At 42.9% G+C, this 18898-nt stretch overlaps 2 protein-coding genes across 2 annotated transcripts in view; both read right to left on the reverse strand.

Moving 5' to 3' along the window:
* Positions 1-1497, reverse strand: part of LOC128429870 (NLR family CARD domain-containing protein 3-like) — a 33554-nt gene extending 32057 nt beyond the window's left edge. Inside the window, exon 1 of the mRNA XM_053415733.1 lies at positions 1423-1497. The gene's annotated coding sequence lies outside the window, so the exon portion shown is untranslated. The remainder of the gene's footprint in view (positions 1-1422) is intronic.
* A 7859-nt stretch (positions 1498-9356) lies between these two features.
* Positions 9357-17517, reverse strand: LOC128429863 (NLR family CARD domain-containing protein 3-like). Its single transcript, XM_053415713.1, has 10 exons — positions 17403-17517; positions 16969-17103; positions 16749-16868; positions 16251-16465; positions 14156-16031; positions 13266-13439; positions 12559-12732; positions 11848-12021; positions 11299-11472; positions 9357-10167 (listed from the first exon to the last, which is right to left on the reverse strand). Exons 2-10 carry the CDS (start codon positions 17094-17096, stop codon positions 10149-10151), a joined length of 3054 nt encoding a protein of 1017 aa, XP_053271688.1. The 5' UTR covers positions 17097-17103; positions 17403-17517; the 3' UTR covers positions 9357-10148.
* Between the last annotated feature and the right edge of the window lie 1381 nt (positions 17518-18898).

Raw genomic sequence — 18898 nt, forward strand, 5'->3', positions numbered from 1 at the left:
GAGTAGGGTATAGGAAAACAAATGAGTGCAAATGGAAACTTTTAAATTGGATTGTAGGAGAAGCTAAAATGTCATGTGGAGGACAGGACAGGACAAGAAGCTCTTCCTGTTTTTATCTCGCTGCTGAAAGCAAGAGTGTGGGTAGATTTTAGTTTTTTTAAAGAAATGAAGGACATGGATGGCTTCATCAAACAATGGTGTTTTAATGATGTAGTGTGTTCTGTGGTTGATGATGTTTTAAGTTTTAATATTACTTTCTAGGTAGGTTTTAGTATTGTTCTGATATTGTACATGTCCATTGAAACATTGACAGTAGTTTTGTTTAAATTTAGAAAATAAAGGCTTCAAAAATCAAATCTCTCTCTCTCTCTCTCTCTCTCTCTCTCTCTCTCTCTCTCTCTCTCTCTCTCTCTCTCTCTCTCTCTCTCTCTCTCCTGACAAGTAACCTCAGGAAGCCTCTATTATTTTTAGATATTTCAGTCAATCACTCGATTTATTCAGCCAGCTGAACCATTTCATTTAGAACATTATTAAATTAATCATATTCATATAGTACCAGCCAATAAGGGGGTGGAGGTGTACTATTGTACAAGCACAATAATAAAGTTCCCTTTCATGTAATATTGGTTTATGTCATTTGTAAATCCATCAATAAACCTGCAGAGCCACAAACAAATATTGAATAGCAAAGTATTTTTGCAACTTGAGCATTTCCTGATCTCCACTCAAACCAATCAACTACATTAAAGTTAATGAATACAAGATTGTAAAAGTTCATGTGTCCTTCAACCTCAAACTCAACATCTAGTATCATGTTCACGTCATAAAGGCTGGAAATGAATTACAGAACTTTATAGACAGTAACACTAAGAGCACATCAGTCACAGCTTGAAGCAGCACTCTGTATCTCCACTCAGTTCTATGGCTTTGTGCCCAAATGAAGGTCAAACACAAGTCTTCAACTTTATATTCACTTTAAAACTCACACAAAACCTGTGTGTGTGTGTGTGTGTGTGTGTGTGTTCGTGCGTGTGTGTGTGTGTGTGTACCTGGCTCTGCAGGTCGATGTTCCTCACACCTCAGCCAGTGAGTCCAGAGCTTTACTGGGATCCACAGTGAAGACTCTCCACTGGTTGGTGACCACTGCTGTAACGTATGATTGTGAAAACACGTTGTGTTATTAAACACTTGATGAACAGATGAAGATAAAAAGTGAAGCTGTGAGTTAACTCTGTTAGTTAGTCCTTTGAAGGCTCTTTGATCCAGACCTGCTGTTCACATCTGTCTCTGGGATCCGATCACATGACGTCTGTCACCAGGTGTGAACTGACAAACTTAGAGTCATGTGATCAGCAGACGGATGTTAACAGCAGGTGTGAGAGTGAGACGGGAAAACTTTCAGAAAGTTGTGTTCACACTCACCTGCTCACTTTCCTTCCTTCTGCTCATCCAGGTGAAAATGGAGTCTGACCGCTCCCTGTTCTCATGCTCCTGCTCCCTGTGGAACCAGTTCACTCTTGAAACCACCCAGTTCAAAGTCCAGTTCATACCCATGAAGATGAACTGGTTCACAGTTAATGTTTTATTGTGATGTTATGATGTAGATAACAAACTTAGGATCATGTATTTAGTTAATAATGGACGGTTTGGGATCATGAATCCAGATCTTCACTTTAACACTGAGTCCTGACTGGGAGCGTCTACTGGGACTGAGCCGTACAATGTGATTCATCAAGATGTTTAAATGAGCCTCAGAAACTCTGGAGTCAAACACGTCTTCATCATGTGAACACGATGAAGACGTGTTTGATTCCGGAGAGAGAGAAAGTGGGAGAGTGGGAGAGAGAGAGAGAGAGAGAGAGAGAGAGGGAGAGAGGGAGAGAGAGAGAATCTGCTGAATCATCATTCACTTTCACCTCTAACTAGCAGCAGCACTAAACAGAGATTATCTAACTGAAGAGGATTTAATTAAAACCATATTTGACTTCAGTTGATGATGAGTCATGAAACAACTGGAGCTCATCCAGCGATCAGGTGACTCGTGGACAGGAAGAAGAGCTCATGTAGGAGCAGCAGATCTCGGGCCAGTCTTCAGGATGTGGAGGAGAGAGACCTGATGACAGCTTCTTTCTTTAATGAGATGTGATGATGTTAATAAAACACCTTCAGGTTCCATGTGAGAAACAGACCAACACAACTTTGTGTTTGATTCTCTAGATTCTCAGATTCAGAATGTCTGCTGTTCTTAGAGGTGGTAGTGACATCCCAATGTTTACTGCTGTTAACTCTTTAAAATGTATTAGATATAAACCTCTCAAGTGTTTTCATTGTAAAGGTCACCTTAGTGCACTTTATCTGCTCAATGTGTTCTGGAGGACTGATCCTCTGCATTTATTATAGTCTGTGCATATTTATCTGTCAGAAGCCTTAAGTTATAAGGATGAGGGATCTCCATCTGTATTTGTTTATTGTTTGTGTTATTGTGTATATATTTGTTTCTTTATATCTGAATGTTCTAACTGGGGGGAAGTGACGTCAGGGGGTTGTTCTGTGTGAACCTGGGGTTTGGGGGAAGTGTTGATGTGTGTGATTTGTGTAAAGTTGAGTGGTTGTGTTCACTTTCCAGACTTTGTTTGCGTGCACCCGTCCAGGTGCTGTGTGTGTTTAATTAGGTTCATTGAAAATACAGATTATTAATTGCAACGTTCTGGCTTAATTTTGTTATGATATATATTATTTCATGTGAGTTGGGGCCAGAGGACAAGGTTATCAGTCCTATGAAGTATTATTGTTTATTGTCACGTTCAGATCGGGTCGGTTTCCTGCTTCTCTTTTTAAATTTATCAAATAGATCAATAACTATGATTAACATATTCCATTACGTTAATACACAATATTTATTGCATTTTCAAATAGACTCGTTTCTTATTTACTTCGACGTCGTCATCTTCTGCAGGGTTTTTAAAGTTAGCTGAAATATAAAAACACACCATTACATAGGGATTGTGAACAGAGTCGAGATTTAAGACGGACTTTCCTGGAAGAGGAAATCCACAGAAAGTGATAATGATCCCTTAGATCATCTGTTGAATGCTGTTTCCTGGTTTATGATGTCAGATGCTCTAAACCACAGAAAGAGCAAATGTTAGTTGAGCATGACACCGCACACATGTGTCATGTTGACAACACACTCGACCCACTTCAGATAGATCATCTGTTCATTACACAGATAAACAACTCATTACACAAACTACGCAAAACGAACCGTCCTGTTCTCTGATGAGTGTTTGTGTTGTTTTCATTCTCCGATGAATGAACCTGAACATCTTTTAAATTCACGTCCGCTGACTTGAACCAGCAGCGACAGGAGGACACGTGAAGCTCCACACGTCCATTAGAAGCACCTTCACCAACTTGACTCATAAAATCACCGCTCGAGCTTCCGCCTGTTGATGTGAGGGATGTTTTCATGTGTCACGTGTTTGGTGTGTGCGTGTTGTAATGATCACCAGCGTCAAACGAAGGCACTTTGCGTGGAGCTGGTCACGCGTGTGTGTTCTTCATAACTCCCTGTGTCTCCTGCAGAGGAGCATCAGATCGTGAAGCCTGGTATCAAGTCTGTAGAGTTTCTTCTGTGTCACCAGATAACATGGGCGTGACCTGAAAGCACTACGGTGTTATCCAGCTGACAAAGTGGAATGAGGTCGTCATCAGGCCAGAAGCTCACAGCGCTTCGGCTCAATGTTTCCAATCCCGGTCCCGACATTTTGTATTTAACCATTTGATTTATATTGTTGTCTCAACGAGATGCTGACACGGACACATGAACTGGAACACCGGTGCAAAGACAATAAACACAACCACGTGCTAAACGCTTCACCGGCTCCATCACATGTTTCCTCTCCAGTGCACCATCGTTCCCGCAACTACTGGTATAACCATAAATGAAAGTACACACAATACACAAACAATTCAATGCAGAATGTAACTTTACTGACTTGAAGTGGCACGTGATAATTCACAAGCATTTGGAAAAACACTTGTATGAAAATAAAATTGGGCCCTTCAAAATAAATCATTGGTTTTACGTCAGTCGTCTTTAAAGTCTGTTTCCTGTGATCAGTCTGGATGTGTTTTGTCAATCCACTGGTTAATGACAGTGACTGGTCCGGTGAGGATTCCTTTAAAGAGTGTGTCCCCTGTATTAGTGCATGTAGCAGTCGGGCTGTCGAGCACCACCCTACCACCACAGGGAACATTCAATGGATCTCTTCTTCCAGATGGAATCACGTTGGGAGGCATCAATAAGAAAGGATCTTCAAGTTGTTCTCACTCTGTCCATCATACTAGAGAGAGAGGTTTATTTTCTTCCTTATGATTCATGACTCATGAGTCATTTCTAAAACCAAAGAACCAGGAGAGACAAAGAAACTCTCTTACCACTTCTGTATTCTGTCTTCCTTTTTACCCCCATACGAGTATAAAAGGTTTTATCTGCACAGAACAGCGGCTCCAGATCAGTGAGACTCGTATCGAGGGAACACTTCAGCAAAGCGGTGAAGGAAGCGGCAGTGATGGGATCGGTCCCAGAATGTCCCCGTGGTTCGGTCTGTGTCGGAGGCAGCAGCAGGGGACGTTTCATCAGAGGACGACTGAACACCACTCCTGTGACAGGTGGAGGAATCAGTAAGTGACAGTTTCTGCTCTGTAGCATCTTATTTATCTGCAGGGGACGGAACACAGACTTCTAACATGAATGTCTGTCCCAGGACTTTTCAAACACTCGGTCCCAGCACGTTTCCTCACCGACTTTTGTCCAACTCCTCCCAGGACCTGCAGCCGGCTCTTCAGATCCCTGGACGGGTTCGGTACAATCTCTGCTGGGGACAAAACTCTGGATAATGGACAACACTCTGTTCACTTTACTGCTCATTGTCCCACTTGTCTCTGGTGGGTTTATTAATCCATGTTCACACTGACACCACATCTGTCCTGAGAGACATCAGCTCTGTGTGATGTGAACAGGACCAAATGTTTCCTGTGTTTTCTCAGGTGGATCTCATCCCACATGTTCCAGTCTGTCATTAACGGTGGAAGAAGGTGAGGACGTGAGTCTTTGGTGTGGACTTGTTCCCTCGGTCAACTTGATGAGTTACACAGTGGAAGTTACAAGAACTGACCTCAGGCAGTTCGTCCTCCTGTATCGAGACAGAAGAGTCCTCCCCGATGTCCAGATGGAGCAGTACAGACACAGAACCACACTGGACCTCAGAGGCCTGATCAGGGGAAACGTCTCAGTGCAGATCTCCTCTGTGAAGATGTCTGACAGAGGAGATTACACATGTTTGATCCCCACACTGAAACCCAGGTGTATCATCACCCTGCATGTTGGTAAGGATCCTGAACTCATGGCTGTACGGCACAGTGGACAAACGGCAAATTGTGAGTGAACGTGTGATGTGAGAGAGTTCTCAACCTGTTTGATTCTCATGTGAAACAGAGGAGCAGAGGAACCAGGTCAGTGCTGCACCTCCTCTGGAGAACATCTCCACATCCAACCAGCTTGGGAAAGGTATCTGACTTATTATCCTCTAGAAAACTGGAGTTGTGCCTTTAATTCACTTTCCACTTCATCCTCTGTTCTTCTGTGTTTGAGTCCAGAGCAGTAAACCACAGAGGAATCTGCAGAATGAGTCACTGTAATGTTGGAGAAAAGAAGATTCATCTTCTCTCTGTTTGCCTTCACTCCTGCAGGTGCTGGTGCAGCCATTGTTGTTGCTGTGGTCCTCTGTGTTCTTCTTCCTCTCGGTGCTCTCCTGTTGGTGGTCTTCATCAGACTGAGAAGAGGAAGAAACAGTAAGTGAACGTTTCTGCTCTGTAGCATTTTACTCTCAGTGCATTTACTCCAGTTTTTGTTAGAGCTTTTAACAAGTGTCTCAAAACCACTTTCAGGTCTCACAGGGAATTGTGTGACGAGATGCAGAGGACAAAAGGACCAGGATCCCTTCACTGGTTACCATGCTGGGACCGGATCGGGTCCAGTCTACATCCAGGACCTGGTCCAACCGGATGAAATGAGAGGGACAGGCCCCTGTGAGCTGTGAGCAGAGACGTCCCCTCACTTGGAGCATTAAAGAGAGATTATCTAACTGAATGAAGATGAAACGAATTCAATCTTAACACTTTAAAAGTATTTATTAGATAAATGTGATGAAGTGTCTGCTTAACCTCTGATATTAAAATGTTGAAGCCACAGTTCATGTGATTGTTTATTTGTTTAACACAAGTACTGAGGACATTGTACAAGGACCTTTTCCTTATAAATCAAACAGGAGACTTTGGTGAATTAAGGTTTTCAGTCATCAAATGTTGTCTTAAGACACATAATCAAAGTATTAACTCATATCTTAACTATCAGTGATTGATTGGATTCAAACCAAAACTTAAAAGGCCTGTGATTAATTTCAAATTCCAACAACACGTTCATCAAAGTGTTCTTGTGTGATTACAATACTGTGTGTGTTGCTGCTGGGACTTTCTATATCATATCTGCCAGTCGTTCATATTACAACAGGATATGTAATAATTCTCTATGTGTGTGTGTGTGGGGGGGGCCTAATGAGACCTGCTGCTGTAAGAAAACATCCAAATTCTGACAGTTACATTCTGTTTCCATTAAAACAGCACTGTGCTGTAGAAAACAAGGCATTCTGGGAAATATTTATGATCATTGCAATATACTGCAAACAGCATTGCATTCTGGGGGTGATATCAGAGTCAACGACAGAGAGGTCCTGCAGAAAGGAATGCTGCTATATTTGTAGAAGACACATGTGGAACCCAAAGTGGTGAAGACAACTCTGGACCTTCTCTAGAGGAGGATCCATCTGAGTCCTGCACTTTATCATCAGGTCTTCAGGAAGTGGAACTAAACTGGATCTGCCTTCCTTTGTCTCAATTAGAAAGATGAGAAATGTCCATTAAAATTTATTTGAATATGCAGCAGGTATTTAAACTGATATTACATTCCAACAAAAATCCCTCAGCCTTTGTTAATTATTGTTGTTTATTGTATTGGGTGTTACAGGTGAAAATGGGTCTGGCGTCCTCTACTGGTAGACTTGTAGACATTGTGTTTATTTTCCCGGCTCTCGTCAGAATGACCAGCGCTGTTTCTCTTCTTCTGCAGAAACACTGAACAGAACAGACACATTCAGCAGCAACACAAGTCCTGTCCCGGTCTTCTACTTCACAAACTGACACACAACGCAGGTAGAACACAAAGGATAGACCGGTTACACATAGAGCCAAATCCTAATATACACAATCTCAAGGCTCTTTACTTAAAAGGTCAAGACTTAAACAAATTATAGAGAAACACATTGAAAACAAACTCCTCATTAACTGAGAGAATCAGACTCAATGGTGACGTCTGCCTGCAGGTGGCGCAAGAGCTGTACATGAACATGAAAACAAGGAGAATAGAATAAAGAAGAAACGTGAGACAGAAGTTCTCTGTTCTACAGATTTTATAATAAGACCAGTGATCCTGGTGTAATGAGATAAAAACATGTGAATCAGTGTCTGTATCTTTACTGATGCAACGTTCAGCAGCTTCTTGTGTTCAGGTGTTCTGACAGAATCAGGGACTATTCAGCCACTGAATATGATTTTATTAAATATTGATATGTTAAAGGGTGGATACCTCCTCTTACTCCTAAAGGGGACACAAATATATATTTACATGTAAACAAAGATAAATAACTTAAGTGTTGTTTCAGTATCATTGAAGAACTTAATGAATGAAATAACAATTGTAGTGATTATACCAGTGTTCCTTCAAGTGTTGTAGAACAGCTGATCTCTGTCAGTCTGCAGCTCCACAACCTGGATAAAGAAATATGAATATTAGAATGTGTCCTCCTGTTGTTGTGGATCGTCATCATGTCAACACAGACTCTCAACATGCTGCTGACCTCAGTCCAGTCTGTGACCTGAAGATAAATATCAGATCAGACATGTTGGACCATTGTTTCATTCATCAGCTTCTTCTCTGTGTGTTGGTCACTGAGCAGGTTTGTGTATTAAACACTGTTTAAAGTAGGGATGGCTCCTGATGTCACTTCCTGTTTGTTTCTATACTTATCAACTGTCCAACGTGTTTCAATAAGAATGTGTCTTATTTTGAAAACCTGAGGAGGACGAGTGCTCGGCCTCAGTCCACTTGTGGAGCAACACCCATAAACTAACCATAAAGCCTTATCAAAGAATCAGATCTGTAATGTTCTGCTGTCTGAGAACAGGACAAGAATTCAAAAAAGATTTTATCAGAAATTACTGAGTTTTCAACATTGAATTGTTCAATATATAAAAACTCTGTCCCAGTACATGTCCCCTGATCGTTCATAAACAGCTCTGAGGACACATTGGGACTCACAAGGTTAATAACACCAACACCTTCTGCTGTCTGCTGCGTCGATGGGCCGGTCCGACTCAGCAGAGGACCCCCCCCCCCACCGAGAGGGACAGGGTGGAGCCTCTCACACGCAGACACACACCGGCCTGAGGAGGGCAGCAGCTCCACATCACTGAGAATCTTACCGATTCTTAATGGATGTTTCCATTATGTCAAACTGGTGATTTTGTTCTTTTACCTGCACCAAGGACGAGATGTTTCCACCAGTTTGTTTGAAGAGGAAAGAAAAGCTGAGTCATGATCAGTGTTGGGAGTAACGCGCTACAAAGTAACGCGTTACTGTAATTCCACTACTTTTAGCGGTAACGAGCATGTAACGAAGTATTTTTTTAAATCAAGTAGCGCAGTTACAATATCTGAAATTTAAATGAGTTCGTTACTCGCGTTACTCTCTTTTGAGAAAACTGAACACTTGCAGACGAGAAGACAAGTGAAGCAGATCCCCCGAAAGATGGTCGAGACTTAAACTGATGTTCTGGTCGTTTATTTGAGCCGTCCTTGTAACACCGTACACCTTAATACAACTTTGAACAACTTAGAAACACCTTAAAACAACCGTGGACACCGTAAGACATTGTGCTTCTTCGGAGGGTTGCTAAAAACATAAACCTTTTCCGTAGCGCCGTTGTAGTCATCACAGGATGTCCGCGACTCTACCGGAACCGTTTCAAAATAAAAGCATGTAACATTTTCACAATAAAATATTTTCACAATAAAATAACAGAAGTAACTTAAAAGTTACTTTGCCTAGTAACTAATTACTTTTGATATACAGTAACTGGTGAAGTAATTCAATTACTTTTAAAAGAAGTAACTAGTAACTGTAACTAAGTACTAAGTTTCAGTAACTTGCCCAACTCTGGTCATGATTCCAGTGAAGTCGGTGGAAGGATGTTTATTGAGCATTAAAGCAGAGACAAGTAGAAACAGAACTTTTCTCTCTGAGATGTTTTTCTTCTCGTTACATCTGGTTTGTCACAGAGGAAATGATCCATGTGTTTGACTCATAGACTGAATATAAAGGCTTTGACTGGGATGTGCTGCTGTTATACTGCAGCGCCACCTGTGGGTCAAAAGTAGAAAAGCCACCACCGCTCTGCACCTGATGCAGAAATGAAAACGTCCCATTTTTAAGTCCAGAGATTTGATCTTTTGTGTCAAAGACAAAACTCTGATTTTAAACTCAAAGTGATTTCAATGTGTTGAACTTTGTGTTGAACTAAATCAATTTGTGACGTGAATCCAGGAACTTTAAGATCATAAACAAACATATACACAGAATGTGGTTCTACACACATGGAGACACACTGAGGGACAAAGGTGGACAATAATAAAGACAAACGTAAACACACTGTATGTGACTCTTTATAGAGGGGTTATATATTTTGCTTGTGTTGTGTCATTTCAATAAACACATTCTTCATGTGAATAAACACAATCGGGGTAAGAAGGTTGCTGGTTTGAATCCGGTTCAGATGGGGTTTTCCTGTGTGGAGTCTGTATGTTCTCCCCGTGTTTTCTCCAGGTGCTCCGGCTTCATCTCACAAACACATGCAGATTAGGGGTTGTGTAGATTTGGAGACTACACACAAGCTGCTGCTGCTTCAGCCTCTGGATCCTCAGGACACAGCTCAGCCTCCGTCCACACACACTGTCCTCTTCACACTCACCTTCAGTCATACCATCTCCACCTGTTGAGAGAAGAAGACATCAGTGTCACAGAGACTCTCTTCATCAGCTGTGAGTCAGTGATGCAGCTCATCCAGTAGAAAGAGCAGCAGGGACTTCAGTCCTGTTCAGAGGTGGAGCAGCTTCCTCTCTGCTTCATGTTCACGTGTTGGAATGAACACGCTAAGAGCTCAGTGTGTTTCCTCTGCATGTCAAAGTGCAGAGTGGACACCTGAGAGGTGGATTTACTGCTGTTACAGGTGAAGCCATGTTTCACTGTGTGTTGATGAACATCTGCTTCTGACAAACTGGGACCAGAGGAGACAGATGGACCTCAGCAGAGGTTCTGCTCTGTATAAAGAGCTCCTGGTTACCATGTGATGAGGAGAGGCTTCAGTCCCACTGATCTCAGAGCTGTGACAAAGATCCACCTGATCAGTTCTTCACTGATGAAGTGAGAGGACAAACTGTCTCAGATCAGATGAAGACGACACCGTCTCTGTCCCTCGTGTGAGGCTGTCAGCTGCGGTCCAGCTTGTGTAAGTTACAGCGCCCCCTGGTGGCATCTGGTAAAAATATATTACGTGACCACGACATAATAACGAGTGAACGAGATAAATAACTCGAGGCCACGAGATCTGAATCTGTTGTTTACTAACAAGACGAGTGGAAGACAAGAAGACACACACTGTCTCACTGTCTCTGAGGACACACACATGGACATTTCTCCAGGAAGCTGACTGAGGTCATGTGGTTTTTTGGGGACAGGATGAGTCTGGAGACATTGAGATGTTCTGGGTGAGTTAGAGATCAACTGAACCAACCAGACGTTGATTTAAACTTCCCTTATCCGTCCCTTTAAGGAGAGTGTGCACCACACAACAGTGTGGAGTCACTGTGGTCAGTGGGCGGAGCTTCTATACGGGTTGATCTCCAACTTAACCTGGAGCAGGTTAGCTGTCATCAGAAGTTACCATGGTGATTGACCTGGTTAAGAAGTGGACGAGCTTCGTAGAACTGAAAAAACTAAACCTGAAGTTAACCTGATAACCACAAATCCTGCTTGGTAGCACAGACCCTGGATCTGTGATACTGACTGTGTTTAGTAAAATACTGATGAAAGCAGCGTGGACTGACTCCAACCATCTACTGACCTCAGAGTCTCCAGTCGACAGGTTGGACTCTGCTGTAGATCAAGCAGCTCCTTCACTCCTGAGTCCTGCAGGTTGTTTCCTCTCAGATCCAGTTCTCTCAGATGAGAGGGGTTTGACCTCAGAGCTGAAGCCAGAGAAGAACAGATGATCTCTGACAGGCTGCAGTTCCTCAACCTGGATAAAGAATAAAATTAACTGTAAATTAAACTGAGTTCATGTGTGAAAATAACAGACACATATTCATGTCAGCACAGACTCATAACATGGAAGATAAATATGAAATCAGACATGTTGGACTAAAAACGAGTCCTGATTCAGTACAAATATATTATTTGGACCCGGTCTCTGTCCTGCAGATCAGTTTAGGAAATCCAGAACTAAACTCAGTGTTTTAAAAAGTAGCTGATTATTTAAAATGTCAAACATTAATTAATGGATTCAAGTTATGTATGAAGAGGAATTATGTTAAATTAGAATGAAATGAGATCAATTGTGAATAAATGCTGTTTTATAGATATGAGATCTACAAAAGTCAGTCAGTGAACTGACCTCAGAGTCTCCAGTCGACAGGTTGGACTCTGTAGAAAACCACACAGCTCCTTCACTCCTGAGTCCTTCAGGTCATTCTCACTCAGATTCAGTTTTCTCAGATGAGAGGGGTTTGACCTCAGAGCTGAAGCCAGAGAAGAACAGCTGATCTCTGACTGACTGCAGCAACTCAACCTGGATAAAGAAATATGAATATTAGAATGTGTCCTCCTGTTGTTGTGGATCGTCATCATGTCAACACAGACTCTCAACATGCTGCTGACCTCAGTCCAGTCTGTGACCTGAAGATAAATATCAGATCAGACATGTTGGACCATTGTTTCATTCATCAGCTTCTTCTTTGTGTGTTGGTCACTGAGCAGGTTTGTGTAATTAAACACTGTTTAAAGTAGGGATGGCTCCTGACAGTCACTCCCTGTTTGTTTCTATACTTATCAACTGTCCAACGTGTTTCAATAAGAATGTGTCTTATTTTGAAAACCTGAGGAGGACGAGTGCTCGGCCTCAGTCCACATGTTATTTACTGACACTTTCTTAGTGATCAGGAGCAGGTGAGTTCAGGTGAATGGAGTTGATGAGGTGGACGTGACTGACAGGCTGGGTGAGGGACAGGTGACTGAGGGACAGTGAGCACAGCAGAACTGAGACAATTTAAATAAATAATGACCCAATAAGACAGAAAGTCTGAAAAGTGAAGAAGGATTTAAGGACCTCAGAGTCTCCAGTCGACAGTTTGGACTCTCCAGTCCAGAACACAGCTCCTTCACTCCTGAGTCCTGCAGGTTGTTGTCTCTCAGATCCAGTTCTCTCAGATGAGAGGGGTTTGACCTCAGAGCTGAAGCCAGAGAAGAACAGCTGATATCTGACAGACTGCAGTCCTTCAACCTGGATAAAGAAATATGAATATTAGAATGTGTCCTGTTGTTGTGGATCGTCATCATGTCAACACAGACTCTCAACATGCTGCTGACCTCAGTCCAGTCTGTGACCTGAAGATAAATATCAGATCAGACATGTTGGACCATTGTTTCATTCATCAGCTTCTTCTCTGTGTGTTGGTCACTGAGCAGGTTTGTGTAATTAAACACTGTTTAAAGTAGGGATGGCTCCTGATGTCACTTCCTGTTTGTTTCTATACTTATCAACTGTCCAACGTGTTTCAATAAGAATGTGTCTTATTTTGAAAACCTGAGGAGGACGAGTGCTCGGCCTCAGTCCACATGTTATTTACTGACACTTTCTTAGTGATCAGGAGCAGGTGAGTGCAGGTGAATGGAGTTGATGAGGTGGACGTGACTGACAGGCTGGGTGAGTGACAGATGACTGAGGGACAGTGAGCAGAGCAGAACTGAGACAATTTAAATAAATAATGACCCAATAAGAAAGAAAGTCTGAAAAGTGAAGAAGGATTTAAGGACCTCAGAGTCTCCAGTCGACAGTTTGGACTCTCCAGTCCAGAACACAGCAGCTTCACTCCTGAATCCTGTAGCTCGTTTTCACTCAGATCCAGTTCTCTCAGATGTGAGGGGTCTGACTTCAGAGCTGAGGCCACGACTTCACAGTGAGTCTCTAAGAGTCGACAACCACCGAGTCTGTAATTAAAGAAAATATCAAATCTGTGAGAATTAAATCAGAAAACAAAACATTCATACAAAACGTGATCATGTGACCCTCACCCTGGTAAATCCCCTCTTTACTAAAAACCCCTCAATAGAATCATTTCAGATTTGGTTCAAGCGTTCATTCAGACTAACAGAGGAACTCTTTAGATTCAGGTGTTCAGAGGTCAAAGGTCAAAGGTCACAGTGACCTCATATTGTTGTGAAGTCAACATGTCAGGAACCTGGAGGGACGGACACTGCACTGGTTGGTGCTAGAGGACAAACGCAGAGTGGGAACTCTGGTTTGACAAGAAATAAGAATAAACTATATTTCCTGCTTCTTCAGTTTCAAAGAACCGTCAGTGATTCTCATCCAAACACTGATTCAGTGATCGTCTCCTCACTTTGTGCTCTCTGTTTGATCATATATATCTATATATAGATTTAAAGATATATCTATATTTATATACAGTATATACAATAACCTCTGTTAGACCTCACACGGTCGTATGTCTGAACCCTCAAACTCCAGAACAGTGATCACATTGGATTTCACTCTCCACATCTGATCTAGTTGACACACACACACACACACACACACACACACACACACACACACACACACACACACACACACACACTGAGTGTATTTGAAGAACGACTCATCTCCACTGATTGAACATGTTATTGATCATGTCTGGACTCACCGAGCCTTCCTGCAGTTCCTCACAGCTGGGATCAGTCTCCATCGACCCTGGTCTGATGTGTTGAACTTCTCCAGGTCCAACTCATCCAGAACCTCCTCTGACATCTGCATCATGTAGGCCAGAGCTGAGCAATGGATCTCAGAGAGTTCCTCCTTTGATCTGTTCTCTGACGTCAGGAACTGTTTCATCTGCTGATGAACTGAGTGGTCGTTCATCTCAGTCAGACAGAGGAAGATGTTGATGCTTCTATCAGGAGAAATGTCACCACTCTGCATCTTCTTCAGGTTGTTGATGACTCTCTGGATGATCTCTGGATTGTTCTCTGTCCGACCCAGCAGGCCTCCTAAGACTCTCTGGTTGGACTCCAGACTGAGGCCGTGAAGGAAGCGAACAAACAGGTCCAGATGACCATTTGTACTGGTGAGGGATTTCTCCATGGTTCTCTTCAGGAGGTCATCCAGGGATAAGGTACTGTCTGTGTCCCCATATGTTCCAAAGAAGAGGGATTTCTTCATGGTTCTCTTCAGGAGGTCATACAGTGAGGAGGTCCAGTCTGCCTCCCCATATCTTCCCAAGAAGTTGTTGAGTTCTCCTGTGTTCCTCTTGGTGTAACAGTGGAACGTGTAGACTGCAGCCAGAAACTCCTGAACGCTCAGATGAACAAAGCAGTAGACTGATTTCTGGAAGATCACACACTCTCTTCTGAAGATCTCAGTACAAACTCCTGAGTACACCGAGGCCTCTGTGACATTAAGACCACACCGCTCCAGGTCTTCTTGGTAGAACATGATGTTTCCTTCCTCCAGATGTTTAAGTGCCAGCCTCCCCAGCTTCAGGAGAACGTCCCTGTCAGTCTCCGTCAGCTGCTGTGGAGTCGTCTCATGTCCCTCACCGTACTTGATGTTCTTCCTCTTTGTCTGAACCAGCAGGAAGTGTGAGTACAGGTCAGTCAGGGTCTTGGGCAGCTCTCCTCTCTGGTCTGTGGTCAACATGTGCTCCAGAACTGTAGCACTGATCCAGCAGAAGACTGGGATTTGACACATGATGTGGAGGCTCCTGGACGTCTTGATGTGTGAGATGATTCTGCTGCACAGCTCTTCATCACTGAATCTCCTCCTGAAGTACTCCTCCTTCTGGGCGTCAGTGAAGCCTCGTACTTCTGTGACCCTGTCAACACATGAAGGAGGGATCTGATTGGCCGCCGCAGGTCTGGAGGTTATCCAGACGAGGGCCGAGGGAAGCAGATTCCCTCGGATGAGGTTTGTCAGCAGCACGTTGACTGATGACCTCTGTGTGACCTCAGACACAAGCTCCCTGTGGTTGAAGTCCAGAGAAGGTCTGCTTTCATCCAGGCCGTCAAAGATGAACAAAGGTTTACAGACAGCGAGCGTCTCTGCAGTGAGCTTCTGTAACGCTGGATGGAAAACATGGAGCAGCGTGAGAAGACTGTGCTGCTGGTCCTTCACCAGGTTCAGCTCCCTGAACGAAAGCACAGCCAGCAGACCCACATCCTGGTTCTCTAAACCCTCTGCCCAGTCCAGAGTGAACTTCTGCACCAAGAAGGTTTTTCCAACGCCAGCGACGCCGTTGGTCAGGACGACTCTGATGCTGCTCTGCTGGTCAGTGGAGGCTTTAAAGATGTCGTGGACCTTGATGGGAGTGTCCTGGAGGATCTTCTTCTTGGAAGCCGTCTCAAGCTGCCTCACCTCATGTTGAGTATTAACCTCTTCACTCTGTCCCTCTGTGATGTAGAGCTCAGTGTAGATCCTGTTGAGGAGGGTTCTACTTCCTGTTTCATCACTTCCTTCAGTCACATGTTCACATCTCCTCCTCACACTGAGCTTATGTTCATCTGAAACCTCCTGCAGACCAGGATCTGCTGAAAGACAAGAAACAATGTGAGAGACAGAGAATCTGAGAATCTGCTGATTGTTTTCATCAGATCCAGAAAAACTACAGAAAATAAAAGCTTTTTAACTTTGTGCTTTTCTAACGATGTTAAATGTTGATGCTGTATGAAGGAACAAAATAAAACCACATGTGCAGTTGTCAGAAGTGAAGACATCAGCAGACACATGTACAGTGCTGCTCTGACCGGCTGTCTGACCTCCAGCTCCTGTTCTGGATCTTTGTCCACACTGGGGACAGGAGGAGTCTCCTGAAGAACCAGACTGGTCCCAGTATGAGGTGATGCACTGTCTGCAGAACCAGTGTCCACAGCTGGTGGAGACTGGATCCTTCAGGACGTCCTGACACGAAGCACAGCAGGACGACTGCTCCTCCTCAGAAACATGACTCCTCTTCCTCTCCCTGTGAAGACATGTCCTGATAACTCACATGTCACAGTCACAGGTTGTCATCACTTCTGTCAAGGAGGTTTTGTTTTCACCCAATATGTTTGTGTGTTGGTTGGTTCGTTAGTGGGATTATAAAAAACAAGAGAGGGTGTTGGTTCTTGGTGGAGGTCTGAGCTCTTTGAGTGATTCTGAGAGATTAGTCACCAACTTCAATGAAGCTGTGTCCTAATGCAGGGGCCACACTAGAGGAAACTAGATCCTCTTCAGAGCAGTTCACAGTAGAAACAGTCTCTTACTCTGTGTGTGAGGGTCCAGGTTCTTTACAGAAGTTTAGAGGAGTGTCCATGGACCAGTCACTCTTCAGAGACAGACAGCTGGACCCTGGAGACTCTGCTCTCAGTCTGTGGTCCTGACCTCTGCAAACACAAACATGTTTTTATTCAGAACACATCATTCACTGGTTCATTCTCTGAGGATTCAGTTTGGAGCTTCACATGTTTGTAGCAGGTCTCTTACTTTGTGTGTGAGGGTCCAGGTTCATTACTGAAGTTTAGAGGTTGAGCCATGGACCGATCACTCTTCAGAGACAGACAGCTGAACCCTGGAGACTCTGCTCTGTCCTCTTCCTCCTCATAATCACTCATCTTCAGTCTGAGAGGAAAAACACTGTGAGCTCAAACACACACAATGAACCAGGTACGTAAACTCAGTGTTTCTTCAAATATAACAAACCCTCCTACACTGTGTCCCTGTTGTCACGTAACCTGAGACAGTTGTAGGTTTAATGTGTTGGACTCAGCCAATCACAGCGTCGAGTCAAACTGTTGATTCACTGACAGAAGTTCATCCTGAATCTTCTTCTCTCTAAAGTCCATGAGTAGAAAACTGACCCAGAGTCTGTGACAGTGAAACAATATGAATGAATAATATAAATGTAGCTGAACACTCACCAGCCTCAGACTTCACGTCTCCTCCGTCTGCTCCCTGAAGTTAGAACGAGTCTGAACACTTTCACTTTCACTGGAGGCTCCTCCCCCTCTCTGCAGTTACTGGAAATCACATGACTCTGGGTGTGTGTGTGCGTGTGCGTGGGCTTGTGCGTGTGTGTGTGTGAGTGAGTGTATGCGTGTGTTATGGAGTAGTGTCTGATGTAGGCTCCAGACATGAAAGTTTTCAATATTGATCATTAGAAATAAGCCTGTTTTAAATAAGCCCATGTTCAATAGAAATTAATAATGAAAATGAAAACAACAAACTTCTCATCAGGATATTTTGTTGATTTTTGTTGTGATCTGCGAAAATGAATAATTTACATTTTTATAAATGTGTTATGATTATGATACTTATAAACAATATTGGATGAAGACTTAGTAAAATAACTTGAAAGATTTAAATCTCTAACCGTCATCAATTAGTTTCATTATGTAACTTCAGTTTTGTCATTTTGAGGAAATATCCATGTGTGTTTTATACATTAAATATTCAATAGTTATGTAAATTCATCAGGACTCAGGTCAAACACTCTCTGATTATTCTTTTATTAATTATGAAAATAAATTACTTCAAGAAGTTTGATTTGTATTATCAGTCCTTGTGTTTTACTTTCAAAATGTAAAAAATATCAGAAGTTATGATCCTTTATAATTTCCCCAAAACTCACTTCAACACGTCTGACTCTAACTCGCAGTGTTGTCTGTTATTAATATTGTTATTAAAATACATTTTTATAGACAGTTTTTACTCTTATCTGATTCCAGAAACAACCGAAAACTACAACGTTTATCTGAGTCTGAGTTTATGCAAAATAAATGAAATAAATGCAAATTAAAAACATGTTTCAGGAAAGAAAACTCAAACAGGAAACTAAAACTACAATTTCTGGGACTGCAAAGCAGCTCTGAACGAGCACATGATCAAAGATTGATAACACGCCATCAAAACACGAGGTTCTGTATCATACATGGACCATGAGTCCTTTGATGCTGAGCCGTCAACAAACAACTCCACTCCTGCAGTGACAGTGGTCACAGATCAAAGGAATCTCTAAGTCTTGCAAAGGTGACGTCTCTCTCTCTCTCTCTCTCTCTCTCTCTCTCTCTCTCTCTCTCTCTCTCTCTCTCTCTCTCTCTCTCTCTCTCTCTCTCTCTCTCTCTCTCTCTCAGAATTGGGACATTTCCTCAAACCGTGTAAACATTGATGTGCGGCGAAGGTTCATCCTTTGCCAAAGGAGACGATGTTGTCATAACTCCACTGTGCGTTGTCCTATCACCACCAAACTTCTGTCTCATGATCAGAGTCCAAGCCGGAACAGCTCTATGTGTCTCAGGCTCATAGCGCCACCTACTGATCAGTGTGAAAATGAAGTTGTTTTAACATTGTCCAATTGCAGGCTAGATCAACATCACGTGACGGATGCAGGAAGTGAAGCGTTCATCCATACAACAGT

Source organism: Pleuronectes platessa, chromosome 3, assembly GCF_947347685.1.
Source record: "Pleuronectes platessa chromosome 3, fPlePla1.1, whole genome shotgun sequence".
Classification (NCBI taxonomy): domain Eukaryota; kingdom Metazoa; phylum Chordata; class Actinopteri; order Pleuronectiformes; family Pleuronectidae; genus Pleuronectes; species Pleuronectes platessa.

Bases quoted from the DNA above. Each gene is read 5' to 3' on its own strand.
- LOC128429863 (XM_053415713.1), bottom strand. From the start codon at position 17,096: ATGAGTGATTATGAGGAGGAAGAGGACAGAGCAGAGTCTCCAGGGTTC. The intron at 16,466-16,748 runs GTAAGAGACTGT...ATGTCTTCACAG, and splicing joins CCTGGACCCTCACACACAGA to GGAGAGGAAGAGGAGTCATG. The intron at 11,473-11,847 runs GTCAGTTCACTG...TTCTTTATCCAG, and splicing joins TGTCGACTGGAGACTCTGAG to GTTGAGGAACTGCAGCCTGT.